General features: G+C 35.4%; 1 protein-coding gene and 1 long non-coding RNA gene across 4 annotated transcripts; one reads left to right on the forward strand and one right to left on the reverse strand.

Annotated features, from left to right (window-relative positions):
- Positions 1-10,414: 10,414 nt before the first annotated feature.
- On the reverse strand, positions 10,415-14,342 carry LOC130553247 (uncharacterized). 2 transcript variants are annotated; one of them, XM_057332112.1, is made up of 4 exons: positions 14,271-14,342; positions 13,189-13,659; positions 13,005-13,034; positions 10,415-10,827 (listed from the first exon to the last, which is right to left on the reverse strand). In XM_057332112.1, the coding sequence occupies exons 1-4, from the start codon at positions 14,281-14,283 to the stop codon at positions 10,748-10,750; spliced, it is 594 nt and encodes a 197-aa protein (XP_057188095.1). In that variant the 5' UTR covers positions 14,284-14,342; the 3' UTR covers positions 10,415-10,747. The 2 variants fall into 2 exon arrangements, with proteins under 2 accessions (XP_057188095.1, XP_057188096.1); XM_057332113.1 differs by having other exon boundaries at positions 13,001-13,034.
- Positions 14,343-15,589: 1,247 nt separating this feature from the next.
- On the forward strand, positions 15,590-17,765 carry LOC130553263 (uncharacterized). Of its 2 annotated transcripts, XR_008962830.1 has the most exons (4): positions 15,590-16,097; positions 16,584-16,644; positions 17,064-17,127; positions 17,204-17,765. It is a non-coding gene; the product is annotated as an uncharacterized LOC130553263 (long non-coding RNA). The 2 variants fall into 2 exon arrangements; XR_008962829.1 differs by having other exon boundaries at positions 15,592-16,097; positions 17,064-17,765.
- The last annotated feature ends 4,975 nt before the right edge of the window (positions 17,766-22,740 follow it).

Consider the following 22,740-nt stretch of genomic DNA (forward strand, 5'->3'; position numbering starts at 1 on the left):
GGCAAAAAAACAAATTAAGCTGAGATAAACAGATACGCCTCTGGTTATTGTGTCTTTTCCTGTAAACCACAGCTCTTCCAGTAACATACTCTATTAGTCTGCTTTCAGTTTCATGCACTGTAAAAAGTATTACCTTAGATCTACTCAATAAGATTATGGCAACAGATTACAAGCAATTTTTCTAATTAAATTAGAAATTATTAATTCTTATTAGAAATGAGTAAATGTGAATCAATTTCATGCTTAAAAGTTACACAATAAAATGGAGTAAATGCAAATTGTGACATAATAAAATTGACGTAAGGTTCCAAAAGAATAATTCAACTTTCAATATCATTCAGAGAAGGTAGAATTTTCCTAAAAATGATCAGACACAAAAGGTTCTGAGGTGAATTTATCTTGTTCAAAACTTTTGGAAGAAAAAGTCAGAAACACATTAAATGAAAGAAGCAAAACACACATATAACTCCGTAAATAATAATAATAAATCAATTCCTTCCCTTCTAACACTGTGGCCAAACCAGATGATACAAGAAGCCACGGCATTTAAAAAAGTGATGCTAAACACACCAGTGTTTGTGACAATTGTCTCCAGTTGTATGTGCTACTTGCATGATGCTGTGCATGTGCTCAATGGTGCTGCTTGGTGAGCAACCTATTAGGCCCATTGCCTTTGTTATATCACAAGAAATGCATGAAGTCTATTACTAACTTAAATTTATTATTTTATATAAGAAATCAAGAAATCTTAATACTGTAATAGAAAAACCACCATACCTCAAGCAAATAAACGTTTTGGCACTTGGAACCTTTATCTGTAAGATTCCTTCCTGCACCAAGCCCAGATAGCAAATATTTGCAGCCCAAATCCGGCCCACACCTTACTCCCCATACCCCCTCATCTGGCCCACATACCGCGTGGAATGATGGCACTTGGGTGGACCGCGGATGAGGAGTTATGGGGAGTAAGGTGTGGGCCAGATTTGGGCCGCAACGATTTGCTGGTTTGGTTGCTATCTGGGAGAAGACTGTTCTTTCACAAAAGAACTGGGGGTTGCAAATTTAGGGGTAGAAAATGTAAAAATATTGCTGGATGTCATGAGAGTACCACAAGTCCAATTAGAACCACTACATGATTATTACATCTGTCCCAGAGAACATGAATTCATGCATGAGAACAGCTGAAAACCATTAAATCAATGTTAAAAATTGTTGATTTGTCAATGTATATTGCATTGAATAAATATCACTTTTGAACCCACAATTTATGTTAAAGGTATGTTTAAATTTCAATAAACCACCATTATTCTGATCAGTGTTTGCTTTAGTTGGGACCTTGACTCTTAACTTCTGTTGCAGGTACTGGTCATATGTTGTTTGTAAGCATTTTAACATTGTATTAGAGTCCAAACACGTGCTTATTCATGCATTAAAGTAAAAAATGCTAATCCAGTTTTTATTTTATTTTATGTTTGAATTACTATCATCAGTTAGCCAGCATTCTCAAATCATGCCAAGATTAAATTATTTGCCATAACAATTGTGACTCATACACCAACAATGACAACAGGTAAAGAAAATCGATTAAAAGGTTAAGGGTGAAGAGTCCAGCTAAAGCAAACACTTTAACACATTAAATAAAACTAGAAAGTAAAGTTCGAGTACAAACTTTATGTTGGCTGTCCTGCCAACATACAAACTCCTGTGAGTACAAAGCCTGTCCTGAAGAGTTTGAAATAGTTTGAAAGGTTTTATCGATTAAACTTATAAAACTTTGTTCTCATTGTTCTGATGCAGAGATATACTGTAGGTCTGGCTAAACGGTTGCTAAGGTCGTGGGTTTGGTTGCTATGGGCGTGGCTTTGCAGCTGGCAACTGATAATACTTTGAGCCACAAGTGAAGCGAGCCAACCCCCATGTCTCTACAATGTTCTAAAGCAGAGATATTGGTCCTGCTAAACGGTTGCTAAGGTCATGTGTTTGGTTGCTATGGGCGTGGCCTGGTAGCTGGTAATTGATAATACTCCAAGCCATAAGTGAAACGAACCAAACCCCATTTCTCTAAGATGTTCTGATGCAGAGTTATAGGTCTTGTTAAATGGTTGCTAAGTTAACATGTTTTGTTGCTATGGGCGTGGCTTCGTAGCTTAATGAAGTTTCAGGGATACTGATTGGTTGCCTGGGTCAAATGAGCCCATCCCCTTGTCTCTACGACACTGTGTTGCAAAGATATCCATATGGACTTTTTATAATGGGAGTCTATGGGAGCGGTTGCTAGGTTGCTGTAAATGGTTGGTATGGGCGTGGCTTCATAGCTTAAGGAAGTTCCCGGAATACTGATTGGTTGCCTAAGTAAAATGAACCCACCCCCTTGTCTCTAAGTGATTGTACTGCGAAGTTATTCAACTTGGGACAGTTATGACGCCTTATATGGGCATGTTTCCTCTCCCATTATAAGTCAATGGGGAATTTTGGGGAGGCTCTTACGCCCCAGGGGTACAACTTACACCCCATTGTGAGGTAAGTTCTTACAGAGCCTGCCAGCTTCTTCAAACGTGGTAACTCGCAAGTTTCTAGACATCCTCACTTTGAGTTATGAGCCGTCAAAGTTTGTCGCAATGTTAAGTCAATGGGAAATTAGGTGGATTTGAGAGCCCGGTTTTCGAAAACCAGAACCCGGATCAGTTAGAAAAGATATAGCAACTCAAGTCAGACCAGACTGGAGGTTTGTGGAAAGTTTGGTGGATGTAGCTTGAAAGCTCTAGGAGGAGTAGCAGTCAGAAATTTGGGGGATCAGAAGAATAATAATAATAAGCTTAGATACAAGATCAGTATGTTGGCTCTGTCATGCCAACATAATTAATTCACATTGAGCTCACATAATACTCACACTGTCACAGTATGAGAATGGTGTGACATCACTGTCATTATCGCATGACCTCACGTGTTGACTGGGTTAGAATTAGTTAAATTATCTTATTTCAAGCTTTGTATTTTTTTCTGTCAGAGCATGTTCTCCCATGTCATTTGTTAAGCCTGAAATGTTTTTTTCTGGTCTTTTGAACTCCTTGGGTGTGTCAGACATTGATGTTGTTTTTCTTCTAAGTGAAACAGAAAGTAGATCTCTGTCTTACAGTAACAGTCCTGGTTTACAGGAAAAGTCATGTAACATTAGTGGTGTGTTACTTCAAATCAAATCTAAGACATAATATTAAGGCTTGAGCACATTCGCAGCTAACAAAGGTTTGTTATTAGAATACTACTTGGAGATTTTTCATGTTTTTAAAGATGTTATAAAAACATACCAAACCTGTTGTTATGACAATGCAATGAGTGTCTATTCCAAATAAGATTAAACTATAAACATGAAAGTCAAGGGTCAAGAGTCCAACTCAAGGAAACACTGAACACCATGATGTTGACTTTTGTTAGCTGGGAACATTCTTAAAACATAAAAATGTTTTTAAAACATTTACAAAATATGAAAAACCTCTAAAGAAAGTTCTTATAACAAACTTTTGTTAGCTGGGTTAACATCCTTTCATGCATCATCTATTTTATCTGAAGACACAGGATGAATAAAAGTTCATCTCAAATTACTTAACCCACACTTTTTTTCCAACGTCAGTTTTACTTCATGTAAAATGATACACTGTTAAAAATTGTAGTGTGAAATTACAGTATATTCCAGGTTAATATATTATTACTCTCACAGTACGATGAAACGGTTGCACAGTGTTTCGACCTCTAGGGGTAAGCCGTAACAGAAAAAGGAGACTGCCATTGCCACACAGAGAGTTTAAGTAAACCAAGTTTATCTGTACAATATGGGATTCTCTTCAGAGGAAGACAAGGCCAAGATAATAAACAAAACAGTCTTCTGTTAAAATATTTAATAACCTATAGGATAAATGAAAGAAAACAAAATACAGATTATTATATCTGTCTCCCTAAGGACAAACAAAGAGAAAACTGAAACGTAAATCGAAACGGCATCTGAACCCCTACAATCACATCAAGTAAACCAAATGCTACTATCAACAAAAACTACAAGATACAATGGCACACTAGGTACACAAGGAACCCAAGACATGGGATGATGGGATCTGGAGTAGTGACGTGTCTGCACACATGAACAAGGGAGAAAGCAAAACACAGGAAACACAATATACAATAATACATAAACTTTCTCCGGGTCATAACAACAGTAATTGCATTACTTTAACATAATGAAAAGTTCACCATACTGTGATTTCACCACAACACACAGTAGAGTATTACATTTACAAAAATAAATTACAAGTAAATCTAACTTGAAATAATGTGTAAAACCAACTGCTCAACTTTATTAAACTTAACGCATAAAATGTTTTTATTTTTAAGTATAGCTCCAATTAACACAATTTAAAATGATGTTTACTCGGTTGTGAAAGTACACTGTAAAACTTTACAGTTAAAAATCTTCAGTATTATGCTGTATTGACGTCATACAGGGTCATACTGTAAACTACAATGCAATATGGGAGGAAACTTTTAACACAGCACTTTGAGGAATGCTGTTATTTGCAGATTTTCAATCACTCTTGAGATAATGTGATGGCATATGCTGATTGGTGGTTGTAATCCTGTATTTAGTGGAACACATCAAATAAAATAAAATTATTTCATGTGAATTCAGATTTATTCATGAGAATTACCTGCTGTTAACAAACAGAATCACTGAAGATAAGTATGAACAGAAAAAAACGTGCAGCAGAAGCACAACAAATATATCTGACAGTTAACATTCAATACTGATGGTTAAAAAGTACATTACCATTATAGTGATCAATGTTTTTGTTAGTTAGGTCCTTTAGGAATCAACAGTCAGCAATGTAATTGCGCATGATTGATTTTTACTCTTTATGTTTGAAGCAATAGTGAGATAGAAGCTGTGAAAAGCTTGATTACAGAATCAAAGTTATGAAAAATAGCAAAAAACATTCAAATAAGAGTTGCTGACTACAGAGACCACAAGAATCAGTGTATGAATCTCAACAAAGGAAAGCTTTATGCTGCAATGCATACAATACAGAAAGTGTGACTCAGGCATACTAACACATACCTGATTTGAGTCACGGTCGCATCTCACACGCTGCTAATGGACAGCGACGGGCTGAAACCACGTCGATCAAAAGCAGAGGTGTATAGTCCAGGGGCCAAACAGTAAAAGTCCTGCCATATTTTTGTTTCACCCATGAACCCATGAGCTGATTTCACCAGAGGAGGAACCAAGTCATTCCTTTCAAGTCACAAGCAAGTCTCAAGTCAAACCCAAGTCCTCAAAGAGTTAAAGTTAATGAGATAATTAAGTGAGTAATGAAATGATGATTGAGCATTAGTGATGAACACCTGCTGTTAACAATCAACATCACTGAAGAAAAGAGAAACACAAGAACTTCAACTGACTTCAGCCACAGCCTTGGATGACATCAGCTGGAAGAAAGAAAAAACAACAACAACAACAACATTGCCACATAATTGTGCTCAGTGTTTGCTTTAGTTGAGCTCTTGAGCCGTTCAGTAAATCAAAGAGATTTGCCTCTAGGCAATTACAATATTGTATTACGTCAAACATTTGTGCAATACTGAATCAAATCCTAAAGGAGCAGAACAGTTTATGCGTTCAATAATTGAGTGTTTCTGGTTTAAATCTCTCTGGGTTTATTGAATACATTTGGAGATTACAAAAAAACAATGCCACATTAATGCTTCGATATTGAGATAAAAAATCCTGTTCAGGCTTTTATACATGAACACGTATCATATGAAGCTCAACAGTGGTGACAATAATTAGTCATACTGCAGTGCATGATGGGAGTTTTTCATGCATTGCAGCATGAAGCGTTTTGTTGATTGTCACCATTGTTGAGCTTCATATGCTGGTTCTTGATGTCTGTGTGTGTCTAGAAAGTGCTGGAGTTCAAATTTTTATATGTGTTACATTGATTTAAAATTCATTTATTGTAACTATTAGAGAAACACTTTGTTTGAACGCTGTAGTGTCATAGGGTTGATTATGTAAAACTTAAACATAGAAAAAAAAGATAAATTGGCTGTAAGCAGGTCAGCGGCTGATGATTATCTCATCATATGAAAACAGTGAAGAGTTGCTCACTGCACAGCTCTGATCTCTCTGCTTTACAACAGCACATGCATTGATACAGAGAGAAATCTAACACAGGGGTCAAGGGTCAAGAGCCCAACTAAAGCAAACACTGATCTCCATGATGGTGGCATCATTTGAACCAATAAAACATCAACATCTGATCCTCTGTGATTCTCAATAACAGCAGGTGTTCATCACTAACGCACAGTTATCATTTAATCAGTCACTTAATTATCTCATGAACTTTAACGCTTTGAGGAATTGGATGTGACTTGAGACTTTCTTGTGATTTGAAAGGAATGACTTGGTTCCTCTGGCGAAATCAGCTGCTGAGTTCATGGGTGGAACAAAAATATGGCAGAACTTTTACCCTTTGGCCCCTGGACTATACACCTCTGGTCAAGAGCTCAACTCCAGGAAACATTGATCACCATGATGGTGACTTTTCTTAACAAGGAAATTTAAGTTGGACCAAGTGTTACCAGTGTGCAACGTTAGACCAACATGGAGATTGACGTCAGCCTGACGTTGGGTGTTGACGTCTACCAGATTTTCATTTCCAACCAAAATGTTACGTCTATCCAGCGTCATATCACGTACGTGTCCAACATCAATCTGACGTTATATTGACGTCCGGTGCCAGCTGGGTAAGTGTTGTTTTAAATGTTTAGTTTGTTGTTTAATATGTTTTTGCAGGCTATTTCGTGTGAGGGAATCTCTTTTAGTGGGATCAAATTAAATACACTCACTATACTAACACCAAATTTACATTAATTAATTTGGCAGACGCTTGTAAATGTTAATAAACATTAACATTTTAAATTTGAATAGAAACGAAATGATCTTGAAATCACAACTGCCAGTAATATACTGTAATTTAACAGGTACATTTTTAATACAGTATCACACTGTAATTCTAAATAAAGTAAAGAACTGTGGAAAACAAGTTCCTTGCAGGTGAAGCGAGTAGCATCTCGCTGCAGGCTGTGGTGGATGTCCAACCCGTCCCACATCAAAGTGTGATGTCATAAGCCACGCCCATGTCAAAATATGTCATATTTTCATTAACATTGAAGCAATAAAACTCCAACACAGTAGTGGTGATAATAGACATTATTGTTTGTGTTACCTGAAACACGAAACCTTTACCCTAACCCTAACCTTACTCTAACCATCGAAACTACCTATGATTGTTAAAATTGATGAAAAAACACATTTGGGTGATGATGTCAGACTCGAAACACAAAGGATTTAGTGAGAGCCATTTTTTGCACATGTGTACGTTTAACCGGGTTTCTGGGATGGAACACTTGTTGTGACGTATTGTACATGGGCGTGGCTTATGACATCACACTTGGATGTGGGACGGGTTGGACGTCCACCGCAGGTCGCAGCGAGATGTACTTGGGTGAAGCTGCTGCCTGTAAATTACTGCAAATTTACAATTAAACTTTTTACAGTGTATATTACATTTAATATTTTTTTAAGAAAGTTTGAAGGCAATATATAAATCATAAGATAAATAATCATATAATCACCTTAATTAACCATTCTAAAAAGCATGTTCTGTATGTTTCAAAGTATTTAATATGTTTCTATTCTTATTTGGGACTCATTATGCCCATTATGCAACTCCTGGTAACACAGTACTGAAGAGCAGTTATTGACTAATTTGATATAGTCTTATTCTGTACAATGATACAGGGCTTATTGTGTACATTGAATAATATGAAAACAGGCATGGTGGGATGTTCCATGAAAAGGCTCTCATCTCAATTGTGCATTTATTTTAACACTAATCAATAATTTAGTAAGATACACTGTAAAAAATTTAGACGTAAAATAATGGTGAAATGCATGGCAGCACAGGGTGCCAAAGGTTTACCATTAGCAGAAATAACGCTACACCCTGAACTGAGGTCACGGGTTTAAACTGTGAACAGAAGAAAACATGTGTCTACCATACAATAAAATAACATGTTTTCACTGTAGTACCAAATGATTTGTCTGTTAAAATGGTTGAATTTATAAATTGGTAAAATGAAAAAGCAACAGTATTCAAACTTTAAAAGTACACTGAAAAAACTTTGTGTGTTTTATTACCTTTAAACAAGTACTTTGTTAATTGTGTTATTTACACAACTGCTAATATTATTCTATTTTGTTTAATTGTGTACAAAGCAAGCGAAGACTATGAGATGATAGACTGCACAACCACATGAAGACTCAAAAGTGGACAGACCATAGAGCTTTAGCTCTCTTATATAGAGATGTGCTCTGTGTCTTATACACAAACACAAAACACCATCAGGGTAACACACGTTAGGTGAAAATGATGGTATAAACATTAACTAAACAACTTATAATGTTAAAAACACTCACATGTACACAGCTGCTAAAACAAATATATAAAGAAACTAAGTGATGAATGAAATATGACATGTTGTGCAGAGTTAAACAGGGAATTGTGGGAAAGTCCTTCACAGTTTTTCACAGTATATGTGAAGGTTATTAACAGTTTAATTCTACAGAGATGTCAGTGGAAAGAAATAGTGAAGTGCACGGCAGCACAGGGTGCCAAACATTGAGCATCAACAGAAATAAGGTCTGTACACTGTGAACTGAAGTGACGTGATCTGAACAAACTGACTGTGAAATGAACAGAGAAATTCTGTAGTTCTGACACAAGTGTTCTGACAACCAGTGTTTTCTGTGAGAAATCCTCATGAAACTCTACAAACACCATCACCACCTTCACTTATTACAACACCACCTTCACTTTATTTCTCTTGTGCGTTTACTTGACAATGAACACAAGTTCAGATGTTGACGGTTGTTGTTTAGTCACCATTATGATGATCAGTGTTTGCTTTACTTGGGCTCTTGACTCTTCGCTTTAACCTTCAGGTTTTCTTTAGCTTTTATGTCTGATAAAAGCTGAGAGAAAGTGTTTTCATGTTCTTTCTGATGGTGAGAGTCGTCATTCTATGTTCATCTCAACAATGGTGATAACTAACAAACTATTCAGATAAACGCAATGCATTCTGGGTACCATCATAGTTCAAAACTCATCCATGATTCCCAGCATGCATTGCAACATAAAGCTTTTCATTTAATGTCACTGTTGAGATTCATACATTGATTATTCATGTCTAAGTGTGAAAAACCAGCTCCCGTAATTTAATGTGCATTATGTTTTATAAATCTGTTCATATGAATGTTATCGCAAGAAATCTGTGCTTTCAGCTGAATCTCATTCACACAGATATAACAAAAACCCAACAAAAATATGAATAACGTAATACCAACACTCAACTAGATGACGATTCACATCATCATCATCATCATCATCATCATCATCCAGACAAATAAATCTGATCACTTTTTCTTTTGAGTGTCCTTCATTTTCCAGCTCAAAGAGAGATCACAGTATATCAGATGAAGGGTGAAGAGCTCAACTAAAGTAAACACTGATCACATTAATGGAGACTTTAAGAACAATGAAACATCAAGTCATTCATGTTCTGCAGCATGTTGATTTGTGAAAGTCCCTGTGAGGCAGAAGTGGTGATTGTCTTCAGTTTTCTGACATATTTCACAATGAAACTTCATATTGAATGAGGAAGAATAGTGGGTGTGGCTCATGTTTTCTACTGTGATTGATTGATGAATAAAAACAACATGTTCTGCTCAAGCCGTCAAACTCACTTCATCAGAGAAAGATCATCACTAGAGGACAGAAGTGCATTTTCAGATTTCATGATCATTACTTTTGTTTAAAAGAAAACATCAGTTTTTTTCAGTAACATGGAAAATGTCAATTTGGTGTAAATGTTTCTGGCGTTTTATGGAATTTTACTATTTTAATAAAAAAATGTGAAAATACTGTTACGTTACACTGCATTTTACCTGTAAAAATACATTTATTTTTTACAGTGTATAGATAGCATCTAATTAATATTTACATTTATCACAAAGAACTGTGAAGTCTACATGGTGTAAATTGAATATATAATACAACTAGTACATGCAGCCGCTGCTAAATTCAACTGGGAAATTATAGACTATATTTGGTGTCAATGTGTGTTTTTTAAATATTTTTTACAGTTATGATAAAAATGTGATATGGCTGTGAAATTCTAATGGATTTTTCAGTAAAAATACACTTTATCCAACTCTGACAAAAAATAAACATGAACATTTTTTAAAGGACATGTCAGGTTAACAATACACAACAATGACTTTAATTTAAAGGAAATAGAGCGTTTTCTCCAGTAACACATTTAATCAGTTAAAGAACAGGAGAAATGTACATTAGGTATCAATGTATGCTTTTTTATAGAATTTCACAGTTCTGATTAAAATTAGATGTTACTGTTAAATTATACTGTTTTTTCTCTGTAAAAATACATTTATTTTTTACAGTGTGCATTAATTCAAATTTCAGCTTCTCTTCAGATGTCTAAAAAATTCCAGGAGTATCAATGACTGAGATTCTCCTTCCACCCACATCTGCTTTTTTCCTTGACATGATCTACTGATATCATGGAATCATTATAAAAAAAAACATTATCAAAAGCAGGGGGGTTTCGTGACGCTTTAAACTCCTCTCTCCCCAGTAGTGTTTCCAATTGCACTCTTTCCTGATCCAGTTTTACCTAGTAACACAATCCTCACATCTGAAGAAAAAGGAAGAATTTCACAAAATTATTTTCTGTTATAGGTTAATAGGAAAAAAATGTATAAATATAACAGGACAACACAGAAACTGCGTGTGTTACCTAATCTTTTATTAATTTAAATTCACAGTACATAAAAAAAGTTTAAATTATGCAAAGTAAATGTCAAGTCTTTTTATGTTTTGGGAATTTTATTATTAGCAAAGAATCAACTGAGGATCTTAGGATTTCCCCATAAAATGAACAAAATACAATAAAACCAAATCAATTGTTTATTAACAAATGATCACATGCAGCTATGTGTTGTTTATTAGTCATTTAAATAATGAAAATCAATGTTACAATTTGATTTTCTTTTGAACATTTGCCTGCAATTAGCAACCCTGAATTATTTTGTACTTTCCTCCTAAATCTCTTTGAATACACAGCAAAACCTCCGGTGTTAAATGAACACTTTTAGTGTTTATATAATTATCACTCAGAGTGTTAAAAAGTAACACTGAAGCAGAGTTAAAGTTAATGAGATAATGAATGTGATTAATGAAGTGATGATTGGTCATTAATGATGAACACCTGCTGTTAACAAACACAATCACTGAAGAAAACATCAACAATAAGAAGTCACCCTGAAAGTGTTTAGTGTTTCCATTAGTTGGGCTCTTATCCTAGATTTAGATTTTTATTTATTTTTGGTTAGCTGTAATAGTGTGTTAATAATGCACATTTACAACAGTAAAACAAAGCTAAATGTTATCTTACTGATATTAAATACTTACCGCATTTGGTACAGTTTTGACTTTATTAAGCTCAGTGTAGGTGAGTTTTATCCTCATCAGACTTAATTTAGCATTCCTGACTCTGAGATGGCACTCTACAGTGATATATTTGATAATGAAAGTTCACTCTCAATAGTTAAAAAAATCTACTGCTTGAATCAATTAGACATGAAGAATCAGTGTATGAATCTCAAAAATGGTGACAGCCAACAAAAGAAAGCTTCATGCTGCAATGCATGCTGGGTAACATCATAGTAAAAGACTCATTCATGACTCCCAGCATGCATTGCAGCTTAAATAAAAGCTATGATTTTTTCGCCATTGTTGAGATTCATAAGCTAATTCTTGATGTCTGAAAGATTTAAAACATAAGCCTTTTTCAATCTGTGAAAATGTGAAGCTTTCTTAAAAGCTTTTACTAGACAGCTGTGACACATAATTAAAATAAGATAAATAACAAAACATTGACAAGTCTCCTATAATCATCACAGATTTGATGATGCATTGGCTATGAAACAAGATAACTTGCTTTTGTTCGGCTGTTAGAAATGTGCCTCTAAAATACACGTTTACAGCTAACTAATATTATTAAAGGTAGAAATCAATGTTAAGAGCCTAACTAAAGGAAACACTAAACACTCTTAGGGTGACTTCTTATTGATCATGTTTTCTTCAGTGATTGTGTTTGTTAACAACAGGTGTTCATCATTAATGACTCAATCATCACTTCATTAATCACATTAATTATCTCATTAACTTTAACTCTGCTTCAGTGTTACTTTTTAACACTCTGAGTGAGAACTATATAAACACTAAGGGCCGGTTTCACAGACACAGTTTAGCTTAAGCCATGACTTTGCCTTAATTGAATTAAGATATTTATATCGCTTTTATAAAAATGCCTAAGAATATTACATTACTGATCTGCATCTTGAGACAAAACAATGGCACTAATATATTTTAAGATATTTCTGGGCAAGTTATGTTCAGTTAAGACAAGTCACACATTCGTTTTAGTCTGGGACTAGCCTTAAACCTTGTCTGTGAAACCGAGCCAAAAAGTGGTAATTTAACACTGGAGGTTTTGCTGTGTACCTGCTGCACCTGCTGCTCCACCCATTCATTTTTAATAGGTGCACAAGATAGAACTAGGTGAACAACATAACTTTTTCATGAGGAAATTCATAAGGGTTTGAACAATTATATTTTCTGTGCCACTGCAGAGCAATCACCCTTATGAAAAATCCCTGGCTAGAGTTTAAATCTTATACAGGGTTTAAATGTTTTAGCCTGTTTTGGTTTGTGAAAGCAGAAGACAATAACTCTCTCTGCACTACAGCCTCAAAAAGAAAAATTTATTTTGATAAATAGCTTTTGCAAACAAATGTCAGACTCACGTACTAGGAGGGGTATTCATGCTTCCTCTGCGTTCTGAGAGCAATCAATTTCAAGAGAGAGAGAAAGAAAGAAAGAGATATGAGTTAATAAAATATCTGATGTACAATTCTAAAAAATAATACAGTACACACAAGCTTTAAAAATGCTTTAAAATTTGAGTCCAGTGATTTTACTTCATTAAACAAACCTGGTTGTGAAGGCTTTCCAATATCCTGTTGTTTAAAAATCTCTCTCATGTCTATTTCTTTCTGAATTTTCAACATTTCAACATCCTGTTTTATCGTAGCCTCAATGGTGTGATGCTCTGCTCCATTCTCCATCAGTTCAGTATTTGTGATTTGGGGAAATGCCTCAAAACATGAATCCAGTGATTGTGAAAGTTTCTCCCGTATTTTTTTCACTGTCTCTAGAAGATGTTTTCCCAGAGCTTTCTGGTACATGTCAAAGTAAGACATTGACTGCTCTTTTCTTATTGTATCAAACAGTCCTGGAGTGTTGATCACTGTGATGAATTTGTCCTCAACTTTTGCTTCATTTATGTCATTCTTTTTAGCACTAGACATAGAGCTACTAGACTCTTTAAACACATCTCTGCCCATAGTGTTTCCTGTTGCACTCTTTCCTGATCCAGTTTTACCTAGTAACACAATCCTCACATCTGAAGAAAAAGGAAGAATTTCACAAAATTATTTTCTGTTATAGGTTAATAGGAAAAAAATGTATAAATATAACAGGACAACATAAGAGCATTTAATCTTCAAAAAATAATTTCACTTTCTTATTTCTTATTTTATAGGTTAAAATGTAAAAAAAATATATGAACATAACATGACATAAACAAAAAATATTTACATAATACATAAGATAAACATGGCCCGGTTTCACAGACATGGCCCGGTTTGCTAGTCTCAGACTAAAATGAATGTGTGACCTGTCTTAACTGAATATAACTTGCCCTGAAATATCTTAAAATATATTAGTGCCATTGTTTTGTCTCAAGATGCAGATCAGTAATGTAATATTCTAAGGCATTTTTATAAAAGCGATATAAATATCTTAATTCAATTAAGGCATAGTCCTGGCTTAAGCTAAACTGTGTCTGTGAAACCGGGTCATAATATTTATCTTGATGAACATGATTGTTTTCAGTACTGTAAATTTATATGAATAAAATTAGGTTCAAATTATGCAAAATAAATGTTGTGTAAAACAAATGGCAAATTTGTAAAACAAGCAACATTTTTAATAGTACCCTTTAGATTAACTTACCTCCAAATGCCATTTCTGTTGCTGTTTGGTGTCTTTGATCAAGAATGTCTCAAGCTCCGTTCTCAGTCTCTGCCTGAACAGAAAATGTAAACATGCTCAAGCACTCTGCAGGTAGGTTCCTATGGTTTTAGCCAAATATATGCACATTAGAGCTGTGGATATTCATTTGCCTTGCAAATCGATTCAATAACAATTCAGAGTGTCACGATTTGATGCATTGTCCTCCAATTCTAGATAGGGATGCACCGATACCAGTATTGGGTATTGGGGGTATTGTATTGGGGGATACCAAGCTCATGTACCCGTACTCGTACTCATCCCACATAGCAGAAGGACTCGGCCCAAATGTGGCCTCAAAATGGCACTGCTGGCGCACTGCTGGCACTGGCATGCAACATGTCAGCCAAGTGTGGGCCATGTGTGGCAGTGATGGTACTGGATGCATGACGGCAGACAACAGTTGGGCCGATTGTGGATGGGAGGTATGTGGCCCAAGATCATGGTGATTGTGGGCCACATTTTAAATAAGTTGATTTACTATGAATAATTATAGAAATTTAAGGATTTAAGCTTGCTAAACCTTTTGAGAGAGAGAGAGTTATATGATCATCTGATCATCTTCCCTTTGTCTAGAATTAGCATAAATGTTTTCTTGCCATTTTATAAACAATATTTTTTAAAGAAAATGGTAGTTTTGTAATGGTAGAAAATATTTTTGCACAGTTAAAAAAATGCACAAGTATATTTTGTCTACAACATTTAGGTACCACACGCACGCACGCACGCACGCACGCACGCACGCACGCACACACACACACACACACATTTTTATATTATAATATATTATCGATATGTGTAATAAACTGTAATTTAGCTGCCCTGTTAGAAGCACAACATTATTCTGCTCTTTGAATTTAAATTTAAATCCATTTTGTCATTTGAAATTGCGCGATTTCCATGGTAGGACAAGTTTTGTTGTTAAGTCCTGGCTGCATATAATACAGAAAGGAGGTGTCTGAAAGAAGAACTTGATAAAATAGAATCTATGGAATTTTCCTTAAATCATATTTTGTATGATGGATCGAATGCAGGTAGACGAATGAGTGCAGAATTGAAATTTATCAGGAAAAGTAGATTAACATAGAATACAGGGAAAATGGTAAATTTTCTTCACACTCCATCACAGTAGGTGGCGGTATGCACCTATACGTTGGTTCTCAACCCGCCACAAAACCAAAAGAAGAATTCTTTCTGACCCAGGTAATCAAATCTATTATAGTGTATATGCTCTATCGGTTGGTACAGTAAATAGCTAACGAGATGTTTTATATGTATACTTGAGCTTTGCTGTCCAAACAGTTCATATCATATGTTTCGCGTTGCGCAAGATAACGTTTGGTTGTTGCGAAACACAGTTTCGTCAGCATTTGGTTTCCTATTCAGCTCAAAATTACATGACAGTTATTGTGCTGCATTTCTTAACACACCGTTATGTACTGAATGTGGTTATGATGACAAAAAGTAAAAACGTTACATGAAGTTATCTGTCATAGCAGTCTAAGCGCTCGTCAATGTAATATCCAATCAAATCAAATAATGCGGAAGACACTGGCCAATCATGTAAGAGAAGCTGGGCTTTACTGTTAACGGAAGTCGAGCAGTAGCTAATCAAAGGAAAGAAGGCGGGCTTTCCTTACGATCAAGGGCAATGCATTCAGGTTTAACTGTGCGAGAAAAGGTGTAAGCTAAGTATCTAAACTTTAATTGTTGACAACAGTTAGGAACATTAAACATGCGACAGTAAAATACCGGGATGCAAACATTTATGTGAGTCATGTGATGTAATGTGTTTTTGTAAGACGAGACAATGAATATAAACGGATAAGTTTTCATCATATTAGACACAAGATTAAGAAATAATGTAATGTTAATCTGACATTGTATTTGCTTGTCATGTCTGTGCTCTTTTTTGTATTTCACCTAAAAATTTACGTTCTCATATTCTGTTAACACTATTATGTTGTTTTAGAGTCAGTGACTTGTAAAAACAACAATGAAGATGTAATAATGAAGACCGACTATAAACATTTGCCTTGAACAAATGTAAGATGACAGAAGTAGAAGTGCAGTGTATATACAATGGAAAATGTGTAATTTACTTTTGCTCTACTGATGTGCAAAGTGTAATAAATGGATAGACACTCAATTAAAAATATCAATGTAAAATGAATGTTGGGGGTTGTGTTCCTCTTTGTATTTATATATCAAAAGCATAACTCTAGATGACTGAATAGTGATATGTTGTGATTTCAGAGAAAACTTAAGGAGTAAATAAGGAGAAGGACAGAGACCATGACAGGGGTGACAACAAAAGGTGAGTGAGCATTTATCTTAAAGCGGAATAAACAAAATGTCCGCACACTGAAACTGCTCCACAGGTTTAATAAATAACCAGCAACGTTTCGACCATCAGGTCTTCGTCAGGCACAAATCAACAAAAGAATAGAGTGAAGTCTTTATAGACATCAGGTGATCACTCATTTAATGGTTTTTGTCCTGCACCTGAGCCCTTGTGGTGTGTGGATGTGCACGCCTTTTTTTACTTTTGTGTTTGAGAATGTATCTTAAACAGAGAGCCAATGTCTGGAAAACCGAAAACACTGGATTGGTTTATTTGTACCTTGCTCTAACATTACATTAGTTACTTGGTTTACATTGCTTAATTCATGCGTAAAAACAAATACTGCTCAAGACCATGGGATATAACAATCTTGTTTTTGCTTGTTGTTTCAGGATAAAGACAGCAAGAGAGATAGGACAAGAGGATACTGCCAGGCCTGAAGGAGCTGACACTCAGGTATGGATTTACATTTACATTTATGCATTTGGCAGACGCTTTTAAGCGACTTACATTGCTTTTACCCTATACATAGGCATGTGCAATCCCTGGGATCGAACCCACAACATTGCGTTGTTAACGCAATGCTCTTACCACTGAGCTACAGGAAAACTATTAATTTTTATTAAAAATTAGTTAATAATATATTAATATAATATAATTAATATAATATTCAGTTATATAGTACATGTAATGTACATGGTCTAAACAATAAAACCAATTGTAAAGTGTTTTTTAACGTCTGTGCCATACAGTATTTAAAGAGTAAGTAGCATGAGTTCATGAAAATTACATTTCATGCAGTGTGTTATGTTGCCGTGTTTGAAAGTAAGCTGTCTGCCAAGTTGTAAGTCCGAAGGTGAATAAATAACTAAGTTATTGGCTTGTAAAAATGGGAGTCGACTCTGAATCATGCAAACAAGACATGAGCTAGTCCGAGTCTCTAACCGCCGCGTATCTACGTCACTACACATAGTCCCCGCCTACGTTTTGCTGGGACTGCCGCGAAAACTTCACTAGTCTCCTCCCCCAAAACACTGTCGCTAGTTCCTGATGCGTGTGTATCATGTCTAGAACCTACGGAGCCCGTCTGGTCACCCGTCGGAGAAAAAAAAACAAGACCCGCAAATCCGTGGCCACAGTTTCGTAATTCGTTCCCTCAGTTTACAAAACCGTGCTCTCGGATTAATAAACTGTACCCACGAGTTTACAATCCGTGCTCTCGGTTTTGTAAACTGTCCCCTCAGTTTCTGAAATCTGTACCCACGAATTCATAATCTGTGCCCACGCTTTCGCAATCCGTGCGCACGGTTTTGCAAACTGTAGCCTACTCGTGGAATTGAAGCCTCTGTCTGTCAACAGAACAAGCTTCCTACAGGAACATTAACCAATATTGTATACTGTTTTATATATAAATTGTCCTAATGTGTTTACACACGAGCGCGTGGCGCATATAAAGCATGTGTTCATTGCAGAGGTGTATAGTACTTGAGTATTTTACTCTCAGGGATCAAGTATCTTTACTTTTGTTTACTAGTGTTTTTACTTTGGAAATGTTTTACTTCCATACATTATAAAGCATGGCATATATCATACTTTTTACTCAACTGCATTTGAAAACTACATGGCAATTTTTACATTTAAGAAAGTACATTAAAAGTCAAAGTTCTTTCTTACTTTTACTCAAGTAATTTACTCAACAATCATTTTACTTGAGTAAAAGTAAGATAGGAGATTTTTAATGTTCTTAAGTATTTAAGGTAAAAAACATATCAAACATTGTTTTATGAAATGTGGTGGATTAAACTAAATATGTATATGCTTTATAATGTGGTGAAGGAAAATTTCCCAAAAGGAAAAACACTAAAGTATATAAAGATAGTGGATAAATGTACTTGAGTAAAATACTTGAGTACTAAACGCCTCTGATAAACTCGTGCAGAGTGTGGTCCAGAGTTTAGCTCTTACCCTACTCAAACAAATCAAACACACCTGAACAAACTCATCAACATCCTCAAGATCAAGAGAAACTCTGACAGCAAGCAACCATTGAATCTATGTTCAGATGTGTTGATATGTCAATATTAATGGCATTTCATCAATATCACTTTTGCACCTGCAATTAATGTTGAAAAAAAGTTGACATTTCATCACATCACCATCACTGTGATCAGTGTTTGCTTTAGTTGAGCTCTTGACTCATCTTCATTTAGTTCTCTTCTCTTGAAGTGCTTACAGTAGTGTTTCTGTGAGAACACGTGTGCATTTATAAAGAAAGAGATGTTTTACACTAGAGATGGTGCAGTACACTTTTATTGTGAATCAAAGGATGTGAGTAAAATTTATAAAGATGAGAACTCGTACAACATAATCTTGAATCTGATCTTTCATGACTGATTTTAATGTTCTTGGTTTACTAGTGAGAAGTTACTGTGACACACTTAGACATCAACACTTTTCATACAAATCTGAACAATGGTGACAATCATCAAACATATTCAGATAAACAGATCAAATGCAGTACATGCTGGGAATCATGAATGAGTTTTGTACTACGATGTTACCCAGCATGCATTGCAGCATGAAGTTTTATTTTGTTGATTGTCACCATTGCTGAGCTTCATACACCGATTCCTCATGTCTAATTGAGTCAGCAACAAAAAAATTGTAAGGAATATTTCCTGTAAATTAATAACGCCTCACCACTGCTTTAATAGAAGTATCACAGAAACTTAAAACGCTAATAAAACATCACTCTCCTGAGCTATATATATATATATATATATATATATATATATATAACCTCACAACAACACCCACCTTCAGCTGATTCTAATGGATCTTGTTTCTCATTACCTCAACAAACATATTTCAGCTCTGTTACAGCGGACAATGAAAACTTGACATTAAAACACGAGAGTCAAGAACTCAACTAAAGCAAACACTGATCACAATAATGGTGGCTGACAACAACACATTGAGGATTCAACAGTTTTTAACATTGATTCAATAGTTTTCATCGCTCTCTTGCTATCAGGGAAGCTACAGACATGTGTGTTTGATTTGTTTGATTAGGGATGAAGAGAAACTCTGGAGGACACCGGCCTCGAGGACTGAGTTTGGGCACCCCTGAGTGAAATACTCAAGTACTATACACCTCTGGTTCATTGCCGCGTTTCACTGGCATAAAGTTGGTTTGACATTAAACTTTCGTGAATTTAGGGACCATCTCTAAAGTACACATTAAAATACCCTTTTCCAACTTCAAAAGCATTTAAAGGGAATGATTTATAGCCACAAAACTAACTGTACAGTGTTCATGTGTGTGTCAGCTATTATGCACAACTTTTAGATTTACAAAAGAAACGAATTACAAAACTGTGGCCACGGATTTGCGGGTCTTGTTTTTTTTCTCCGAGGGGCGACAGACGGGCTCCGTAAGAACCTGTGTTCTACGTTGTGAAACTAAGTCCGTCTTATTTCAACTACCAACTACTAAGGAAGAACTTCTGAGGGAACAACGGTTACAATTCATTTTTAAAATGATACCAAAGGAGTATAACCCCAGGGTTTTACTGTGCGCGCGTCATTTCACCGAAGATTGCTTCAATAATCTTGCCGCGTTCACTGCAGGATATGTGAAACTTTCTGAAATGCTCTATGTACCATGACAACGCACAGTTAAGACGAAATAATATTATTACTAACATATTAACAGTATTTTAAGTAAAAATAATATTTTATTTCATTGATGAGCAAAAGCACAACATGCATGTTGTCACACTGGAAGTTTTGATGACAAAGTGTTGTCACGTGCCACTGAGAAACATCCTGCTCCAGTCGTGGTGGAGTTTCTTGTGGATTAGCGTCTTCGGATGCTTCTTTGTCAGACTCGGGCTCAAACTGGTAAGGTAAAATCCCCGCCACCAGGTGTCATCACTAAAGATCAATCATCACTTGTAAAGTCAACTCAATTGATTCATTAACTGCATGAATAAATTAACATTTCACACCAGAAAGACTCTGTTTCAGTGTACATTTCTACACCCGTAGCTACGGACTCATATATACACCAGGGGGTGTACATTTCACACCAGGGACTTTGCTGTGCATGTTTCTTCAGTTCCACTTAACATTTATAAACATTTGATGAACATTTTGATTTACAATACTTGTACACTGTTCAAAAAAATCGCATAAAAAAGGGTAATTTTCTGGCAGCAGGGGTGCCAGAAAATTTCCGTAAAAATACGGAAAACAACTGTGTAGATTAAAACTTCATAGCGAAGTGTTTTCCAAAATTCTTAGCTGTGTGTGAAACCATTTCATTCCACTAATACAAATATTTCTGAATATAAATTTCAAATATGCACTTACATGAGTAAAAAATCGACAATTAATTAAAGTTTGCAATTCATTAACAAGATACACAGTAAAGCATTGCTGCGCATCAGGTGCATGACCCAGTTTAGTGCTTTTAAACAAAGAAAAATGCAGCATAACATCAATCACTCACTGCTTGACCTTGACTGAAACACAGACTCCACTCTTCAGCAGTTGTGCATAGACTAGTTGTTTTTTTACAGTGTAGGTGCCACTGTTGTTTGTTTACCAACATTCTTTAAATATATTAATTTGCATTCCACATACGTAGGATTCATATAAATGAGGGTAAGGTTAAATGAATGGTTCTTGCAGTGTATTGCAGAATGAATGGATGTCTTTCACAATTATGCATTGAGTTTAATCAACACTTATCTATTATTTAGTAACATTTGTTGATATATTAAGCAACAGGGTTGACGTTAAACGTCTAATAATTGCTTATTTTAATAAACAGAATATCAATGAAATCAATAAATGAGTCACTCAAATTTCTGCACATTATCACTTTAGGTGACTGAATATAACTGTATGTCTATTAGAGTCCCACAGAGGGCGCTATTGGTCAAGTTGTCATGTACTGTATTCTGGCATTTTGGGTCACCATTGACTTCCATAGTAGTCTTTTGTCCTATGACTTAAAAAGACTTGGAGACAAACTTTCATTAAAATATCTTCATTTGTGTTCAGCACAACACAGAAATGTATACAGGCCTGCAACAACTGGAGGGTGAGCAAATGATGACAACATTTTCATTGTTGACGAATTAACCCTTTTATGTGTTTCAAAATGTACTTTGTTAAAATCCACTGCCCATCCTGTGATTCTTTTAAAAGACAGTCCCATGATAATTTAATATATGAATAATGTATTATATTTAATCACAGTAGCCACTCAAGTGATTCTCATCCTTTGAATAAAATGATTTTATATACAAATATCATGTGTTATTTGTTATTTATATGTTTTGCGCCTTTAAATGACATCCTCGTTGTCCATTTAAGCTAGATAAAACCCTGTGGGAACCGTTGCTTTATAAAACTCATAACAGTTTCTCCATTGCAATACAGATCAAATACAGGTATAACTGTGCATGTGATGTGCCTGTAGATGACTCACACATCCACTGGGTGGCGCTGATTAATGTGTGCGTGAAAACACTTTCACTTTTGGTTCATCCAGTCAGGCAAGATACCATTACATTCCGAATGAAAAGCAACCGTAATAAAGTCACACTAACAATGAATTAACCGTAATATGACGTACGGACAACAGTTTATTAGAATAATGTAAAAACATATCTCTTACATGTATGTGAAAACATAAAATGTCATAAATTTGTATTGATATTGAAGAAAACTGCAGATGTTAGCTGTACAGTGAGTTGCTATTTAGTTATATTTAATCAATCTTTTTCTACATTCATTTATTAGACTGTATATACATTTTATTCATGCATGTGTGCTCTGGAAATGGAACTATACAGCCTCAGTGCTGCTAATTCAGTCGTAAACAAGCTGCGTGTTTATCAATGGAACAAAAGAAGCTTTCTATAAAATTAACATATTTTTTCTCTTTGTTCTTAATCTTGTTGACAGCAGGTTTGACACCCATCCCCACCCCGGCTGCACATCCAAGCCACCCCAGCGGGCATTTCAACGTTGAGTCACTGTTGAATCAACGTCATG

Source organism: Triplophysa rosa, linkage group LG4 (assembly GCF_024868665.1).
Source record: "Triplophysa rosa linkage group LG4, Trosa_1v2, whole genome shotgun sequence".
NCBI classification, from domain to species: Eukaryota; Metazoa; Chordata; class Actinopteri; order Cypriniformes; family Nemacheilidae; genus Triplophysa; species Triplophysa rosa.

Excerpts from the sequence above, each read along its gene's own strand:
- LOC130553247 (XM_057332112.1), bottom strand. Across the intron at positions 13,035-13,188 it reads TGGAAAGCCTTCACAACCAG|AACGCAGAGGAAGCATGAAT; the intron begins GTTTGTTTAATG and ends GATTGCTCTCAG. Across the intron at positions 10,828-13,004 it reads AAGCATGAATACCCCTCCTA|ATGTGAGGATTGTGTTACTA; the intron begins GTACGTGAGTCT and ends CTTTTTCTTCAG.